This window comes from Lolium perenne, chromosome 4 (genome assembly GCF_019359855.2).
Source record: "Lolium perenne isolate Kyuss_39 chromosome 4, Kyuss_2.0, whole genome shotgun sequence".
Classification (NCBI taxonomy): Eukaryota; Viridiplantae; Streptophyta; class Magnoliopsida; order Poales; family Poaceae; genus Lolium; species Lolium perenne.
The window spans coordinates 130,284,526-130,303,860 of NC_067247.2; the positions used below are offsets into that span (position 1 = coordinate 130,284,526).

At 41.6% G+C, this 19,335-nt stretch overlaps 1 protein-coding gene across 1 annotated transcript; it reads right to left on the bottom strand.

Moving 5' to 3' along the window:
* Nucleotides 1-1,311: 1,311 nt before the first annotated feature.
* Nucleotides 1,312-14,538, bottom strand: LOC127293899 (probable pre-mRNA-splicing factor ATP-dependent RNA helicase DEAH4). Its single transcript, XM_051323606.2, has 16 exons — nt 14,242-14,538; nt 13,865-13,957; nt 13,680-13,784; nt 11,287-11,504; nt 10,618-10,670; nt 9,856-9,972; nt 9,181-9,272; nt 8,431-8,517; nt 8,089-8,303; nt 6,836-6,928; nt 5,822-5,945; nt 5,599-5,740; nt 4,586-4,655; nt 2,765-2,922; nt 1,995-2,170; nt 1,312-1,901 (listed from the first exon to the last, which is right to left on the bottom strand). The coding sequence occupies exons 1-16, from the start codon at nt 14,466-14,468 to the stop codon at nt 1,751-1,753; spliced, it is 2,121 nt and encodes a 706-aa protein (XP_051179566.1). The 5' UTR covers nt 14,469-14,538; the 3' UTR covers nt 1,312-1,750.
* Between the last annotated feature and the right edge of the window lie 4,797 nt (nt 14,539-19,335).

A 19,335-nucleotide genomic window follows, 5' to 3' on the forward strand; every position in this document is an offset into this window, starting at 1 on the left:
ATTGATTTATGTTGTAATTATAACCGTTAAAGGGGCTAATGAATCACCTTGAAAATCGGTGATAACGAGCTATATAATAGTCCAAAATAGTCACGCATTTGTGGTGACCAATTTTGGTGCATTGTGATTTATCTCCAACAAAATAACCAAGCGAATTATCCAGAAATTTTGTTTAAGAAGCCGTTGCTCGCGATGGAACCATGTTCTTTTGCACCATGGAAACATTCTTCTCCGTAAATGGGAAGCATCATGCTTCTTGCGTGCTCGTTATATCATACACTAGCAATGGCTGAAGCAAGGATTCACTACAGTAGAAGCATACGTGAGAAATGAGAGTAGGATGACGTGGGTTTAGCCCAGTGGTTGGGGTCGCAGTGGCGCACCCCAACGATCGGAGTTCGATTCCTGTCAGGAACGAATTTCGGGATTGTCACGTGAAGTCCCGCTTCTACTATATCAAAAAAAGTGTCTAGTTTCTCCTAGGCACGGTTTTTTTTTTTTTTTGAAATGAGAGTAGGAACTCTGCAAGCAGTGAAATTTATTACTGCAGTATTCTCCAACAATATTATTGCTACATTATTCAGTTGTATTCTCATGTCTGCATCATCAAACCAGAGGGGATTTCGGGTTCTTGGGTGCTTCTCCAGGCTGATGAGAGGGTTCTTCTCCGATTCTTGGCATCTTGCATACCGGCTCGCCTTCAAGAGGGGCCGCCTGTGGTGGCGTTTCGCGATACCCTGATCCCCCTTTTTATCACCCATCACCTAAATACACAGAAGGAAATTGATATTCCGATCGAAGAAGGAACAACAATTTATTACATCTCCGATCGAACACACCTTCTTTGTCTCCTCCTCCTCCTCCTCTCCGTCGTCATCGTCGTCCATATCATCGGTGAACAGTGGATCCGTATCGACTCGAGTCTGAAGAGGCAGAAGTTAGGAGGCGAATATGAAATCCCAAGTCATGGTATTCTAGACGAGAAAAGTGAGCAGCCGAACGCACCCTCCTTAACACCTTCCTTAGCAGAGCGATCTTCGCGTCGTCCGACAAATCTTTACGATCCAACTGGTAGCAGAAGTTGCCAACAGGCGGCGGCCGAATGCGAAACTTCATTGCTGCCGGAAGTGTGCAACAGCGGCGGCAGCGTGAGGGAGATGGTTTGGGTTTTTCTGCAGGCAGTTATGGGCAGAGCGGAGACTCTTGGACTCGCTCACAAGATCATGTGAATCGATCTATTCATACTGTACATACGAGTACGCTATGATCCTTGGCTTTGTTCTTGTATCTTAGTCGAGCAAATAAGCTTCGTACTGAAAAACAGAATCTAATTCATATATTTAAGCCACTAGAGGTGTGAAACTTCAAAGCCACTATACAGGATAAAATCGCCCAAATTGGTGTACAAATTCCGTAACAACACTCTTGCCGGTACATTTGAACAGGACAAATAACACCCTCCAGTATCTTCAAGGACTCCAAAGATTTCAAGAGCTTAGGGAGCAAGCAGTGCAGATAGCCACTAACGAATGCTATTGTTTTCTTGTTCAGTGGGATTCGGAAGTATACATACACAAGAAAACAATTTCAGTTCCGAATGTGTATGCTCTTTCTGATGTTCATGATGCTCAGCTGGTCTCTTAACTCTTAAGTATGCATCACTCGATCTCAAACACACACAAAAAGTATGCATCACTCTCTTCAAAACTATTGTACGACTGTCCCATATGGAACATCACTAGGATAACTGTCACTTCTTGCCTTTTCGTGCGAGGTAGCGCTCTCTGGCCGCCTGGATCTTGCTGTCCACATCAGACTGCTTAGGACCCGTAGCTTTTGTCGGCGAGCCTGGTTGCTTGTCATTTAGAAGTTCAGAATCCATCAATGCACTCGAACCGCCACTGCAACATGACACTCGGGGGTTACTTGTGTAGCTGGCAAAATGTTTTGCTACCAGAATAACCAATTTGTTTACGAATGCATGACTTCCATACCTTAATTTGTTTATGTTCAATTTCTCAAGCTTCTTTAAGATTGGTTTAACCCAATCCTGCTCGACCCCACAAACATTTCTCATGAAAGGTCGCGTAGTATTGATAAGTTCATGGTACACAACATACACAGGTAATTTCCCATATTCATCTTCTACCAGTACGGAAGATGGATGCACCTGCATGAAGAAAGAAAAAGTGTACTGAGAAAGATGTGGATGGAGTTGCGCGATAAAATTAGCAGACTAAACAATGTGGTAAAGAACACAATGGCACAGTTCAACAATATGAGGTTAAATATGTCACTGAACTAGAATTCTTGTTGCATGACACAAGTCTTCTTCAGCAATATTATCCCGCATTTCATAACTACAGTTTCCAAATGTCACAGCAACAAACATATTAAGCATTCCCAGGAAACAATTAAAAATTTGAAGCAGCAACTGGCAGTTTCACTGGTCCACAAAAGTCAAGACATGCACAAAAGGAACAATACTAATCATTACCTTCCAATCTATTATTCTAGTCTAAAATTTAATAGTACCAAGACTATTGACTAGTAGTTCATTTAAATGGTATGGATTTAAATGACACTATGGCAAACCACAGCTTTTCAAAGACCGCTTTGGGTTTGCTGACTTCACATATTAACGTCTGCAAAGTATAAAAGATTTGTACACAGAGGGCTTCTACATCTGCCACAGATTTCAGTCTTCAGTTGTCCCTAGCATTGCAACTAACTGAATCTAACAGACAAATTATCAATGTCATACCTGCACAAGTTGTGTCCTGTATCCAACCGTATGGTAACCATTATGATGGATCATCCTCTCAGCTAACTGGTTGCCATAACCTACACAAAGAGCTCTCCTCAACTTTCTGTAGTCAGGGTCACTCTTGCATCCTCTCCTTGCTTGCAAATCTGTTGGACCTGAATTTTAAAATGCAAGTTTGCACACAACATTCAGTCAAATGGAGCCAATTTCCAGAAGGAAAAGGGGGCCAAGAACAGGATTGTGACATACTAGCCAGAATACGCTCTATTTTTTAGTTCTGCACTATTAAAATATAGGATTTGGGAGATGATTCGAAAAACACAAACTTGAAAGAACATGGAAAATGAGGAGGAATATTTCAATCAGTTTCCAGCAAATCTCGGAGGAGGCAGGATATAAAACATACACAACATTTAGAGCTGACATGGACATCAGAGTATAGCTGTCACAATATCTCCTGTTTCTTTATAAATTAGAAGTCGTTTGGAAGCCAGGCTTTCATTTCGTTTGTAGCATTTTGAAATGAATACATGTATTCATTTCATTTACATTGTAATTTCAGAAATAGACACTTGTTTGGTTGCCACAGGAATTGCAAATGACAGCAGAATTCAATATTGAATTTGTAGAGGCTTTCATAGAGAATCGCAAATGACAGGTCTCAGTTTGGAATTGTGTTTACCCATAGGGTCATTTTGCTGGAATTCCTAAATGAAATGACCACCCAATTCTGTGGCAACCAAACAGCCCACCTATGGAATTCCAAAATGAATTCCAGAATTCCAGGCCCAAATGATGGATACCAAACGACCTCTTACACTTATTTGGAACGTGCTGAAATTTCAACAGTAGGCAACATACACATTCTAAAAATCTGACATGTTCTGATTACATTTCAACAATATGAATCCTTAATTTAAGGATAAAAATATGCTGCCATTGGGCAACAAAGATTAGATACATGGATGCTATTTTTTTCTGCTGTACTACTTGAAGAATCAAAATTTCCTGGTCTGTTTAGTTGATTTCTCCTTACAATTAGACAACATACAACTAACAAATGCTCTATAACCAAGAATTTTGACAACACCATCTGAAGGGATTATTCTATTTTTTTCTCTAGAACATGCATGAGAGCTGCGCATCATTATATTAAGAAGAGTCTAAGTAGACTTGTGCAAGGCTGTTAGGGAAAGGTTTAGAACAAGGATAACACCACACGAAAAACAAAATTTTGACAACACCATCTGAAGGGATTATTCGAAATTAAAGAGCATAGAGCATCTACTGACTCGAAGTTTATGCTCTTCAGATCATATGCACCCACAAATTTTTTTTGGGTACTCCTGAGCTTAGAAAAAAAAACACATGTAAAACATGTATAGATTTTTCTTTTGTGGGTGAACATGCGCACGTTTTATGTGGCAAAATAAGTGTTGTCCAAGAAAACAAAAAAGATAAAGGAATTTACTCAGTCAGCTCTAATCCAACTTTGCATGGTTTAGATACAGAGTACGGTACTATGGTGGAGCATTTGGAGTGCCTTATACATGTATGATTTTTTTTGGAAACAGCACAAGTATGAAAACCTAATGGGCGCATATGAGTATATGACCCTAAGGGCATAAACCTAAGAGCAAATGAACCCTATAACATTAGTCTTCACTCTTCAGCTTTGCCATACAAACAAAATTTAAGCATAACATGTACTTTGTATGAAAAGCAGCTTTACAAGAGATACTTGTCTCAGCATAGGAGAAACAGGCGAGCGGCTTTAAAGGGGCAATTCGTCATGAACTTTAACAAGTAGAAACTGACCTTTTGCAACTTTTTGAATAATCTGACTTAATTGATTCCTCACATCTTTGCTGAATTTCATGCCCCGCACCTGCAAAGATAGCCAGGTTAAACAGATCAGGGGATCAGAACGAGAATTTCTGGTGGGTGACAGTCTGGTGATCAAGAAACACAGAAGTCTAATAACCTTTGTAACAAAGTGGGACTGCAAAGTGTTCAAGAGATACTAATTAGATGCATGTCAACTTAATCATATTCTTAGCCAAACCGTTACCTTTATGTAAATGCAAGCATCGTCATATGATGTTTTAATCATGGTAAATTTCCACATCGAGTTTATTATTGTTATATATGTAGCTGTAAATAGTAAGCTATTACCTCCGTTCCAAAATGTAAGCCTTTTTAGAAAGCTAAATTAGCTTTCTCAAAAGGCTTACATTTCGGAAAGGAGGTAGTACAATTTTAAGGTAAAATGAGAAACAAATGAAGGACAATGAACTGTTAAGCAAACACTGAACATTAATTAACAGGTTTAGGCATTGCCACACATCGAAAGACGGTATTATATATAAAGAAATAATCCCCTAGTTTTCAAGCAATTAATTCAATTTAGAAGACTAGATCCTAAGATTTGAACAAATCACTGTAATCAAATCATAATATATGAGCATCATATAGATTCAGTTCTACCGAGCACAGTATTATTAGTACGAATTCGCAACACTACGCCTGAAACAAAAGGTTCAGCTCTCTGTCGTTTATATCTCAGTTTTTTGGGGGTTTTCATTAACCATAAATCAAAACCGAATTTACCTATTTAAATTAGGTTTATCATAAGTACAAACCGAAATTAGTCTCGGTTATTCGGTTTCGGTGTCCGGTTTCAGTTTTTATGCAGACCCCTAATTGTCATATGCTTCTTGACACAGCTTGACTCCCGTGAAAGTCCAATAAGATTGCATTTTAAGACGGCTAAGTGCTCACTCAAAAAAAAAATCTCAACATATTTAAACCACAGTTTCATTTTCATTCACCTGCAAATCATGATCTGAGCACCATCTTGGATCATAGCCTGCTTGATCCCAGCTTTCAAATATTTGAAGCAATTGCACATGATCACCCAAGCCAGAACCATTAGGAAGCTCTTGCCGTTTTCTCTTTCCCTCCATGTCCTTGCTGTATATACGAAGCAACAAGTTCACCATATGATTGGTTAATGAGACATAGTAGCCTACATGAAATAGAAAAAAGGGTCACCTTCTAGTTTGCCGCAGCGTGATTTCAGCTGACAAAACTGCAGCAACAGTTAATGCCTGAGACAGACATCCCAGTTCATTTGCTTCAATCAATGTCCTTGAAAGTGAAGGGTCAAGAGGGAGCTCTGTACATAATTTTCACAGCATATATAGACAACTGAATCAGATGATCAGAATTTACCAGAACAATATAAACTAATCCAACATAAACCCTTCTATAGATGTCAAGTACACAAGGTGAAATCAGAATTGTCATGGTTTGAGCTTTCTGAAGCTTGTGATTGTTACGCAGATACAGCAAGTAATACACTGAAAATAGGGGGGGGGGGGGGGGAGCACTTTAAAATGAGTACTCATTTGTCCAATTTCATCCTACATCCTACGGGTGACCTTTCGTTAATTCCCCAGCTTCAAATAGGCTTGGGTCTAACTCCACCTGTAGATAGACCATGCCTCCATCACCAGCCGAGCTACCTCTCTGTTTGTGCTTCATGTAAAAGGGTTGACTCAGCAGTTCGAATGTATTTGGCACATGGGTCTATATATTGGTTTGTTTGCCCTCTCAACTAGCAATGTGGGACTAAGCTCAACCTCTTGCGCTATTGCCTTACATGGGATACGATTGGTCGTCTTCTTAGGGCCTGGTGTCAATTCTCAAACCGGACCTGCTGGATGCGGCAGCTATGATCTGACTGTTGTAAAATGTAACTGAAATACTTTCTACCGGTGCCAATACACTGAATGTGCTTGCTGCTAGCTAGATCCCGACCTGTTTCTAAATTCACCTGGAATATTTTCTAGTAGTACCAATACATCACATATGGCAAGTGTGGAGAATATCTTCAATATGCATTTTGAACTAAAGATACAACACTTCAATTAATCGTGCATATCCAACTGTATTATTTGAAATTCTTAATCAGATTTGTTTGCGGTTTGGTGTAAATATAATAGCAATTTTCCTATATGCATCATTCAAGATACTTTGAATTCGAGTTCACGCTCAAGTTTATACCTGACATGAGGCGTCCAACATCTGTTATTTGCCCACTTTCATCAATTGCATCAATGAGGTATAACTGCCTCAAAGCATCTTCCAATGATTCACCTGCAGGTCATTAGCATTGGTCCATTAATAAAAAGACAAACATAACATAATCCTAAATTTTATCCATTAGATCACAACAGACAAAACTAATTGGGGGTTTCGATGAGGATCTTTGGAGTTACAGATTCCTGATACCAAGCAGCTAATGACATTATGACAGTGTTAGGCAACTTCTGGAAATACATTACTACACAACTCACAAAATGTCAAACGCAAACAGCGAATAACTAAACTAGGCATATTCACCTTTTGAGAACTTGTATATTGCACTCCTGTTGCAAAACATCAAGGATGAGCTTAGGACTTGGGCTAGGGCAGGGGCTCAGGGCTTACGGGTAGTGTTACCATCCACCTGGGATGTGCACTGATGTCTTTTGTTCTTGTACTCTGCCTCCTAGGAGGATGTAAACAACTATCTATCTCTTCAATGAAATGAAACGCAAAGGTCCTTTGCGTTTTCTCGAAAAAAAAAATGAACAAAACAACTAGTGTTATTGGGCTGGCCGAACATGCTGCAGCACACTACATTCTCTAGGTCAGCTTGGAGAATGTATTCGGTGCACCCCCTCTTGTGGTGCAACTGGTGCACCTGAGGTCTAAAATACACTCTAAAAGTTGTCAACAAATTCTGAAAATAATTGAGCACATAAATGCAATGTATATTTACCATGTCACAAAAAATCAGATTCATATTCAACCCACGACTCGAGAAACAATATAGTCAAATCATGTTAAGAACAGTACTTATTTGATTATTTCAAATTGGGTCATATATCTAGCTGGCCCATTAACACGATCAGTGCTGAATTTGTAATCTTTGTTTCTCAAACTATGGATGTAAAGTGAATTTGATCTGTGACGTGATAGATATATATGTTTTCTATGTCATAAATTATTTTCAGATTTTTTTGACAACTTCATAAGTATGTTTGCAACCTCAGGTGACCCGGTTGCACCACAATAGCCGGTGCACTGGATTCATTCTCTCAAGGATTGACCCAGCACAAGAATGGTGACTTTTAAATTATGATATGCATGAAGAAAGATTAGCCTCAAAGCTGCTTAGTTTACCGCACACACTACTTAATTAAATGAAAATAAGTGTCCAAAAGTGTGCAGAAGGATTATCATGAATAGAAGATTCTGGATCTTTATCTTACGTGATGGTGGGTCAAGGAAATCAAACTTCAGGATGTCGATATCAGGGAGATTTAATGATTTCAGATACAGAACACTTCCAGCAAGGGAAGTTCGTTGAATTTCTGGAATTGTAGCCTCAAGAAACTCATTTTGGTAGATGGCACTTGGGTATAACCTATAACACTTGCCAGGCCGAGTTCTTCCAGCTCGCCCAGCTCGCTGGTCAGCCTGCACCCTAATTAGTCATGAAAAAGATCAGTAGATATTGTGCATTATTATAGCTAGACATCAGTGAATGGAAGGAATATGACGATAAATCAAATGCAGACAGCCAACCAGAGAGCAAATTGCATATTATTTACCTGCTAATCTGAACTACATCAAGTGAATACATTCCAGTTGACGGATTATACTGGCGTTGCTTTACATAACCACAATCTATCACGAACCTGGTGAAATAGTAAATAAGATATAATACTATTAGTGAAACACATCTTTGGAACATAAAGATTGCAAACATTTTGAGTACTCGTCTAGATATAAAATATTTTGCAAATTTTAGAAGTTCAGCGTCAATTGGGTAGTTGCTCATGTCTAAGCATCTCCTTCATCAAAAGTAACATTGTGATTATAATATAGATGATTCCTTTTTTAATTATAATCATTAACCTGAAGTTAAAAGGTGGATCTCATCAATTTTTAACAATCCCCGCAAGCATTCATAAGCCAGTTTTCAAGTTTATATTGGTATAGTTTATCAAACATAACACTAGTTTCTCAGGATTCAACCCATGCATGAATCACAAATTCACATGTATAACTAAATCTGTGAAAGTTGTGGAAGTTAAATGAAAATTTATGGCTCATCAGGCGAAAGTACACCATCTCCAATTTGCAAATCAACATTCAACATAATTCAAATAAGCTAATGTTGGAGAGTAGCACAATTCAAGTCCATAAAAGAATATTTCTGGCAATCCGCCTGTGTATATGTTCTACAAACCCAAAGTCAGATGTAGATTTCTGTCACCAAAATTTTAGGTATAAAAACAGGACTTTGGAGAAAGAAACTGAAAGCATGTGCACTTTAACTGATATTAATTGCTGCTTACACAACTCCATCCACAGTCAACGAAGTTTCAGCTACATTTGTCGCAACAATGAATCGTCGACAATCTGGAGGTGCTGGAGCAAATACTCGGACCTATAATTAAAAGCAAACAGATCAGTAACAATTCTATAAGGATTGTATGTGATCTGGAGTCAATTGTGTTGAAAAAGGGCCTTACTTACAGGACCCTGTGATTTTGAAATGAAAGGACTGGCAGCATAGGTTCCGGTAAAATACAGTATTTTTTATTGAAATGCTAGGACTAGTAAAAAGTTGATATAAAATTATAGTATTCATGCGGAAAACATCTTCTCATACTCAAATGAAACAAATAAAGAGTAATTTGCAAAGCAAAGAGAACACTGATGCAACAAATATTGCTCCATTGCAGGTTACACAAGTGATGTGTGCATTTCGAAGTACTTCTTGTAGACCATAAAAAAAAGGTCAAACTTAAGTTCCAGGAGCTTAAATCTCAGGAAAGAATATGTGCTTATATTTTTGTAATTTGAAGCTTTTTTAAGTGATTTGGAGTTACAGATGTGCAGGAATTAATTACATGGACTTATTTCAAACTTAAAAAAGGGAGGAAGATATCATTCATGAGATAGATATATAAAAGTTTTGGGGTCAAAGAAATCAAGAAAAAATATGCAATGGAAGATTAACTGATTGCCTGCTGTTCAGGTGGCAAAGAACCATGGAGTGGGAGGACAAGAGCATCTATACAAGAACCTTCCTCAAGATTTTGAATTCTTTCTTCCAATTTTGAGACCATCTTATCAATGTCATCCTGAAAAATATACCAAGAAGTTTATATAAGTATGAAAAAATAATAGAACAGGTTTCACATCTAACACAAAAAGCACCATCATGAGCAAAGTTAAACTACTTCGAAATGTTAACATATAAATGACAACACCTGAAAGTACTACAGCTACGACAAATCAAAGTTTTTAGTCATTCTAGACAAGAGGAATAAAATACATTTCCAAATTTCAAAAGGAAATTAAGATGCCAAAATAAATTATTTTCTAAGTACTCCCTCCGACCCATATTACTTGATGTTAATATACATTTATCTAGACACAGTTTAGTTGTAGATACATCTATTTTAGCATCAAGTAATATGGATCGGAGGGAGTATTTCATTGCCTTACAAGAATAATTTGGTCACAAACTAGGGGCAAGTGGTAGCAGGTATTAAAAACTAAGTACTTGTTTTCCTCAAGGATTTTACATACAAAAACTTTGCACAAAGACTTTCTGCTTTAGAAATAAACAAATAAAAATAAAATAAAGGAGGACAAACTAAATTAAATGGTGCAATTAAATCTGTTCAGAAGCAGGTCAAGGTCTTTCCTTAGTGTGACAGAGCACAGTATGTTCCTTCAAAGTTGCAGATAAGAGCATGAGTGGAGAGCTAAGAGGTACTGACCTTTCCTGTCATAAATATTAATACATCCCCTGGAGCTTCCTTAACATGGATATCTGTCAAAGAAAAACATATCAGTATTATTTTGGGAAAGGAGATCTCAAATAATTTAAGCATATATAAATCATCAGGACCAAATTCACCAAATTCTAAACAAGCCTGAAAACATAATTATATGGTTTCCTTACAACTATATGTTAGTTTCCACCCAAAAGTAATCACATAGAATATCAAAATTAATCCGTGATAATATTTGTGGGTCAATCAGACAACTTTTATTCCACAAAGACAGTTGTAAAACTAAAAAGGCACGAGCTACATGGGTAACAGGCCAACATTACTATGTATATGTTTTCCTGACAAGGCTCTTCACAATTTAAATGGTGTCAAGTGGATAAGAGCCAACGAAATTACCCAGCCCAGGTGATATGACTTCCCTTCTGTTTTATTATTAAAGTGATGAATGAGTTGAAGAAACACGCAACACAGACATTTGTTGATGCACTTGAATTCAGCTGGGATTTGCAAGTTGTTGTGCTAGAATAATAGAGTTAATCGCATTGTTGTATGATGACTGAGTGCCTAGAAGTCTTGATATAGTAATAAACATTGGCATGTCTATTGTCAAAGTTTAAGACTGTAATAGTTAGACAAGGAAAAAATTATCCGTACCTATAGCTGTTCTGAGAGAAGATTCTACATAATTTGTTGGACGATCTGTGCTGTAAAACTTCTCCACAGGGAATATGGTTCCAGGGATGTTCAACACAGGACATCCTGAGAAGAAATTCGACACTTTCAAACCATCAAGTGTCGCCGAAGTGATGAGAACTTTCAAATCTGAAGCTCGATGTTTGATCAATCTTTTCATTAAACCTAAGAGGATATCACTGTAGCAAAAAAGAATCAAAATAAGCCACTGCAGACAGGTTTACAACCAACACCAAACTAACAAAAAAACTAGTCTATCATTTCAAAACTATGGCAGCTACATTATATTCACAGATTCCCAAAACCAGCTAACTGGTCCTACTACATTTCTCTACTAATATAAAGAGCAAGTTTCGTCCTTCACACCTCCCCATGCAAACAAAAGCCAGAACTCCAACAAGGCTCACCCAGAATAAAAGGACCATTACCAAACTGACAGATAACACAGCAGCTACTCCCACCACCTCCGCCCCACGGCTCTCTTCTTAGTTGATCCATGCATCCCCTCCTCCCCCACCATGTCCACCTTCTAGGGAGCAGCACAGCCCCAATAACTACCACAACCATAACAAATGTGCACACTGTTGCAAACCATGACGTGCAACAAGATAGTTACAATGCTGAAGACAGCCAGACAGCTTGACTGCGAGGGATTTGGTAGACATAGGTTCAGATGAGGGGAAAAAATTGGTTTTGCATTGCATCTTTATATCCCCTTGGCCTTTCCTAACACAATAAAACCTCCTAAAGAACAGAAATCCTAAACTTCCTAAACAGTACTATTCCCTAAAGACTCCTCCCTTCTGCTTGCTTGAGGTTGCATATCCTTGCCCAACATGTGACCTCCTGCTACTATGCACATAGCATTGGCTTTCTTGCTGGCAAGACAGCCGTGCAACTGAGCTTTCAATGGTACAATCTAGTACTGTCCACAGCACACATCCATACTAAGAGCATCTCCAACAGGCGCGCTAAATCTTGGCGCTGGCGCTTTGCAGCGCGCTCTATCCATGTTCACCTCCAGCAGAAGCTCTAAATCTTGGAGCTGTAAAAATCAGTAGTTGTTTCTGCGCGCGACTTATACAGCGTGCTCTTTCCGGCGCGGTAGATATAGTGCACGACATAGCGCTTTTGCCCCAAGCTGTATTTTACAGCGCCGGTTGCAGCACCTGTTGGAGCATTATTTTACGCCCGCGCGCTAAACCAGTCACTTTTTTTTGGATACAGCACGGGATAGAGCGCCTGTTGGAGATGCTCTAACGATGCCAGAAATCTAGGCGCATACAGTGATGCCATCCACAAGTGAGTCCCTCGTGGTTATTGCTAATATTTCCATGCTGCAGCCCCTTGAGACATCTTAGCAAGTTTGGTACTCCCTCCGATCCATATTATTTGATGCTAAAATGGATGTATCTACAACTAAAATGTGTCTAGATACATCTATATTAGCATCAAATAATATGGATCGGTGGGAGTATATTATTTCACGGATTCTATTAGGCGGTGCCTTGTGTCACTGGGAAATCAGTAATATTGACAGTTGTTGATCGCTCTAGTATGCCATCCCATAGCACTCAACATCCATACAGGGACAGCTGATCCCAGCATCTCAAGCCTTTTCATAGAATAGTACGCCGACATGGAATTCCAGTTTCCACTATAAGCGCTTCAGATACAAGATTCATTAGAAAACTCTGGAAGCTATTTGGTATGTACTCCACACTGCATTTTCCTAATAAAGAGAAATAAGGCATCAACGATATAATATAATAAAGTTCGTTACCCAAATTTACAACACAAGTTTATTGTATAAATTGGAAGAAACTCAGAAGGCAAAATTGCCCAATGTATTTATGCAGAATCAAAGTTTCATGGCACAAAGATTGAGTACTGACATACCCAAGTGTTCTATTGCTAGAATAGATGAAGATTGATTACCGATGTTCAATACACGATATGGCACGATCTGCCGAAATAACAGAGTTTGGTCATCCTAATAGTTTGATAGACCCAAAGTTACTACTCTACTATGCTATGCATTTATACTGGCACTTAGCAAACTACTTCAATCAAATAAGTTGTGCTCAGTAGTGCCTACCGCTATAAATGGATCTTACACAGAATTATGCTGTCAACAAAGATAATCTACTATGGAACAGTGCATTGCCTATTATGGATTATTATCTTACATTTTTTTAACTAGAGAGATTATATAATACGAATGCACTAAATGTTATAGTTAACACATGATCAGGGTTTAGGGACATGCTGCACAATTATATGCAAAAGGTTGATAACACTCTAAAGTTCAATAGAGATTCTTGTACATCTATTTAGCATAAAGATCACCGTACGTGTTCAAGCTACGCTCATGAGCTTCATCCAAGATAATTACTGAGTATTGCTTCAACTCAGGATTTGAAAGGCTCTCCCGCAGAAGAACACCATCTGTCAGGTACCTACAAATCGAGAAAACATATTCAATCACAAACGCAGGGCATATCTATGTTACACGAATTTCAAGCTTTCTGAAGCTTACTTTATCGAGGTCTTTTCTGAAGTTCGGTCTTCAAATCTAATCGCATAGCCAACTTCTTCCCCAAGTGGGACACCGAGCTCTTGTGCCACCCTCCTGCAAATAATTGAAGTTGCTATCAATAGTTTAGGTGTGAGTTTCCTACTGAGCAGTTTCAGGTGTTCATTTCTTGCAGTATTTCTTTTGTTGTCAAACAAAGTGATACTCCTGCCGAACGTTATGCTGCTACTTATCAGAGTTTGTTATCTTCAATATTGTTCTAAGTGAGAGGCCCTCACAACTCGCAAGGAAGACAACAACGATAGCATGATACATCCTCGTCCACGCTCTAGCAAATGTAACCATGGGCGCACGATTGAGAGAAAGATAGAGTTTGGTACCTGGAGACGGATACGGCCGCGACACGTCGCGGCTGGGTGACCGCGATTGCGCCGCGGCGGGTGTAGCCTCGACGGTGGAGGATCTGGGAGAGCTGGGTGCTCTTACCGGAGCCGGTCTCGCCGATCACCACGATCACCGGGTTCGCCTCCACTGCCGCCACGATCTCGTCCTCGTGCTCCGATATCGGCAGCACCGGCGGCGTCGGCGGCCGCGACGGCGACGGCATGGCCGGAGGAAGCGCGGTGCTAGGGTTTAGCTTTTCCTGTTCGTTTGTGTTTCGTCCTGTTGGGCTGGGAAGGGAAGATCGTCCACCGTAGCCCATCTCCAAGTTCAAACCGACGTGCTGTTGGGCTAACAACAGAGGCCTGCAGTTCAATAACTCCAGAGATCAAAGAGGCAATTTAAAATATGTAAATAAAAGGCAATTCAAATCCTTAAAAAAATCAAACATCTTTTATTTCGTAAACTGAATTTGAATGGAACAATTTTCACTGTTAGCATTACGGGTCTTTTCGGTTCCTGGGGCAAAAGACGTATGACCATAATGCCAAGCTCAATTATACCCTGACTGTAGGTGCATCATGAACAGCAATATTTTCCTTTTCTGATGAATCACGTGAACCAATAACATGCTCCACATGAACACTTGATTTTTTTGTACAAATACTGTTTCATTGCATCACGGAAAAAAATGAAGAATTGTTTGTAAGATGTTTGAATCGATGGAAAGTTTAATTCCTAGGGATCAAGAGGTCAAAATATTAAAAAATAGAAGGTTTCTTTTTCAAAAAAAGAACATATATTAATATCGCGAAGATACCAGTTACGCCCAATGAGAAGGATTTGAGTCTCCCAAGTTTCCTATAAAAATCATTTGAATCACAGGTTTACAGCTAATTCATATGATTTAAAAAATGCAAAAAAAAAAACAATAAATGTAGAATTGAAATGCCATGACATACTGGATCCTACATGAATTGAAAACGTAGAACTGGGATGCTATGACATACTAGATCCCACATAGAACACACCTCAACTTTACCAAAGGCTTATTTGGTTTGTAGGATTTCGAAACATAGAAATAGCGTAAACATATAAGTATGATGGAAATGCATGCGCAGAACAAGAGGTTGAAAAAACATAGAAATCCATCAACTTGATTGTTTGGTTCCAAAGAATAGGGGTAACACATGAATCGTGGTATTGATGGTCAAGTCAAAGTCTATCACATGAAAATGTGTAATTATGATGTTAATATGAAGCCATAGGCTTCAATATAACTCCATGGGTCGAGATCCTACGAGGATATCTAAGTGGACTACATATTTTCCTATTTTATGTTACTATGTTTCATGTCCACTTATTTCTATGAACCAGGCAGAGGATAAAGGATTTGTAGCATGACACTGCATTGACTCATCCGGAGTTCATCGTCCATGGTGTGGTGCCACCTCAAAGATGGTGGGGGAGGGGGGGGGGGGGGGGGGGGAACCTTATAAAATGGTATGCTATCTTTTAGGTTTAGGCCGCTCCCAATGATTGCCTCTTTAAAGGCGCGCGGTTGGAGCATGCTGATCATAGACAAAATATTACTGTCCCGGTCTTACGCATGCATGATCCCTAGATTAACTAAATGAAGAGATAATATATTGGAGTAACAATCTCTTGAAATACACAATTGCCTCGTATAGTGCACTAAGAGGCAATGCATTGTGATTGATGTTGCATAGGATAGGAGCATTTCTGATTACTTTATCTTATTTCCACGAAATTCTAATTTAATGGTGGAAATATTTTGTTGCCGCCGTGGTTTTGCATGCTTTTGGTGTCATATCGCGGTCTGGCACGGCACAAATTATGTACTATATTACTACCGGTGGCGCTATGTTAGTGGACACGCCACTACTAGGTTAGTTTGTACTAGTGTTCCCATCAATTTTTATATGTAAAAGCCTCAAACAATTTTTTTTCTTGACTCCTCATATTTATTTTCAATTCCGGCAGAGCAAGTTAGGTCCTTAGCCATTGGATCTACATCGTGATTCATGCTAGGAGGTGAGTTTCAAGCGAGATTTTTGTAGATGCAAATAGATTTGCAACTGAGTTTTTCCTAGGAGGTTATACTTAGAAATATCAGTTACTACAAGTAGTACTTATATTATATCATTTGACTGAGAACTAAGGTAATTCTCAACTAGATCAGAAATAAACACAACTTCTCGATTTTAATAGGAAACCTACGTAATATTCTAGATTTAGCACGGCAGGGATATATGAGAAACGTTTTCCAGATATGATAATCTTGAGCTTGTTGTTTTCATCAGTTTCATAGGAGTTGAGAGCATCTCAGCCGTCTCCCCGATGAGGCCCCTAGGACGCTTTTTTGCATCCGGATGGACGAAAACTGCCCAGTCGCTCCCCGGACCCTCGTTTTCGTCCGGATTAGGCCTTTCATCCGTCCGGGTTGCCCAGGCCATCCCCGGCCCCGGGGAGCGTTCGGGGACTCCGGACTAAACGAAAGCACGGGAAACGCCGAGAAAACTTTACGCGTGGCTGGTGGTCCCAACTTGTCGGCGAGAGAGGCCAATCGTCGTCCTCATCGCATCGTCTTTCGCGCGCTGAAAAAGCCTGCCGCCGGTCCGTCTTCGCCGGCCGCGTAGCTTCCACGCAGCGAGTAAATGCCAATGCCTCAGTGTCACGCGCGTCGACCTCTATTTATCGCCGAACTACCGCGCCTGGCCGCATTAACCACGCCTCTGTCTCCCTCAAACTTCCCCAATCTCCCCCAACCTAGAGCTCGGCGACCGCAATGGCGAACAACAACGGCGCTTCCAACAACGGCTTCGGCCGCCGCTCCCTCCACCAATGGGAGGGGCGGCTCCTCCACATGGCGGGGTACCCGGCGCCGCCGGACTTACGCGCGCCGGGAGGATGGCGGCTCAGCGCGGGCGGCGTCCCGATCCCGCCGCCGCCGACAACACGCTCCGCCCTGGAGGCGGAGATCGACGTTGTGCTCGTCACTCTTAGTGACGAGCAGCGCGCGGAGGAGCGGTTCTAGCCGGACAACTACACGGTGTGGACGGAGTTCTTCCGGCGCAGGTACGAGCGCGAACTCGCCGCTTACGATGGCCCTCCTCCGCCTCCCACCAGGAACAACACCGCCGGCCGTCGCCGTTGGTGGAGCGCGCCTGGCCGCACCCTCGCGAATGTGCTCGCGCACATCGAGGGAGGGAACTCCCCCGTTCTGGGGATGTCGCCACTGGAGGCGGCTACCGTGTCGCGCCGACATGGTAGTTCCTGGACGCCGAGGAGGATGGCGCCATCCTCCTCCTCGTCTGGGTCGCGGTCCGCATCTATGTCCGGCGGGTCGGCGCCTACGTGCTACGTCAAGAAGGAGCCGACGTCTCCGGCGACACCGCGCTTCGTCAAGAAGGAGCCGGCATCGCCACCGCCGACCAGAGGGCGCAGCAGCGGCGCCTTTGTCATCCACGACCAGCCCTCCTCCTCTCCATCGCGCGGGCGGAAGAGGAAGTCATCGAAGAAGGAGGCCGTCGCGGCCGCCGCCGCGAACCAGCTCGCCGAGGAGGAAGCCCAGCGCGCCGAGGATGTCGCGGTGGAGGAGGCGATCGCCAAGTCGCTGAAGGACATGGTGCCCGCCGACAACACTCTCCCTATCGACGCCGCGCTGGAGTGGTCCAGGCGGGACTGGGAGCGGCAGGAGGCGGAGCAGCAACGGCGGCTGCTGGACTTCGCTGCCGCACGGCGATGCGCCGTCCGCGCCGCCGCACCAGCCTCGGCAACGAACGCCGCGCCCAGGCCCGTCGAGCTGATCAAGCTCGAGGAGAGCAGCGGGACGACCTCTACCGGCTGATGCCGCCACGCGCCGGCGACCCAGGCCAGTAGAAGGCCGCTATTTAGTTTTCGTTTATGTTTGCATCTCGCCGAATTCAAATATATGTACGAATTCGACCTATATATATGTACGAACTCGCCTATATGCTAAATATCACTAAATTTCGCATATGTTTGAACGAGTTTCGCCTAGTTTTATCTGAATTCACCGAATCTTGTCAAAAACTTTCATCCATCCTGGACTCGCCGCTGGGAGAATGGGCCTCCACAGACCAAAAAATACATCCATCCGGCGCTAAATAGCGCCGGATTTCGGCTTGGGGAGCCCCAAGGGCTGAAGATTCTCTTAATACTTGAATTAATGTTTATCTACTAATTTTCATCCTCGTTGTTTTTTTCCTTTCTCTTCTTCACATCTGTTGCATGCATGCATGCTGCTCTTTTTGGGTGTGTTCGTTTTTTGGATGGGGCGGAATAGAATGGAACCATTCCATTCCACTGTAATAGAACCGTTCCATTCCTGTGTTCGGTTTGGAAAAAAAACTGTTACGGAACGGTTCCATCCATGTGTTCGGTTTTGGAATTGGATGAGAATGGAATGAAATGGGTGAGATAGTCACCCGATTAATTATTCTAAACTCAATTAATTATTTGCTAAACTTGATTAACTAGTGCTAAACTTGATTAATTATTGCTAAACTTGGTTAATTATTGCTAAGCTTGGTTAATTACTACTAAACTTAATTAATTAGCGTGTGACAGCCACCCGTTCCACCTCGTTTAGCTGAATCGGAGGAACCCTTCATTCCATTCCAGTTTGCAACCGAACGCAGGAAGAGGCTGTGGGTGCGGAACGGTTCCATTCCTTTCCACCCATCCCAAAACCGAACACACCCTTTGTGTTCCGTGGCTAAGCCATTCCCGCCGTCGCCGGCCGGGTGACGACGTGCTGCTTGGATAGGGTTCAGGATTTGGCAGTAGAAGGTCGAACTCACTTTCATCTCTCCCCGAGGTCACGGGACACGTACCTACGTGTGGAAAGCTGGACGCCGAAGCATCGATCGTTTGCGACAGATGCGCCGGCTGGTCCAGCGGCGAGCTTGCCCAGCGATGTTCCCTTGTTTGACTTGTCGTGTCTGCTTCATTTGCCCTCCGATCCCCGGTAGAAGTAGTAGATGCATCCGCGATGGCAATGGCCCCATTCTCCCGATCCATGAATTCTCAGGTGGTCTCCCTTCTCT

Excerpts from the sequence above, each read along its gene's own strand:
- LOC127293899 (XM_051323606.2), bottom strand. The coding sequence starts at position 14,468 with ATGCCGTCGCCGTCGCGGCCGCCGACGCCGCCGGTGCTGCCGATATCG. Across the intron at positions 13,958-14,241 it reads GCGGCCGTATCCGTCTCCAG|GAGGGTGGCACAAGAGCTCG; the intron begins GTACCAAACTCT and ends AATTATTTGCAG. Across the intron at positions 10,671-11,286 it reads TTCTCTCAGAACAGCTATAG|ATATCCATGTTAAGGAAGCT; the intron begins GTACGGATAATT and ends TTTCTTTGACAG.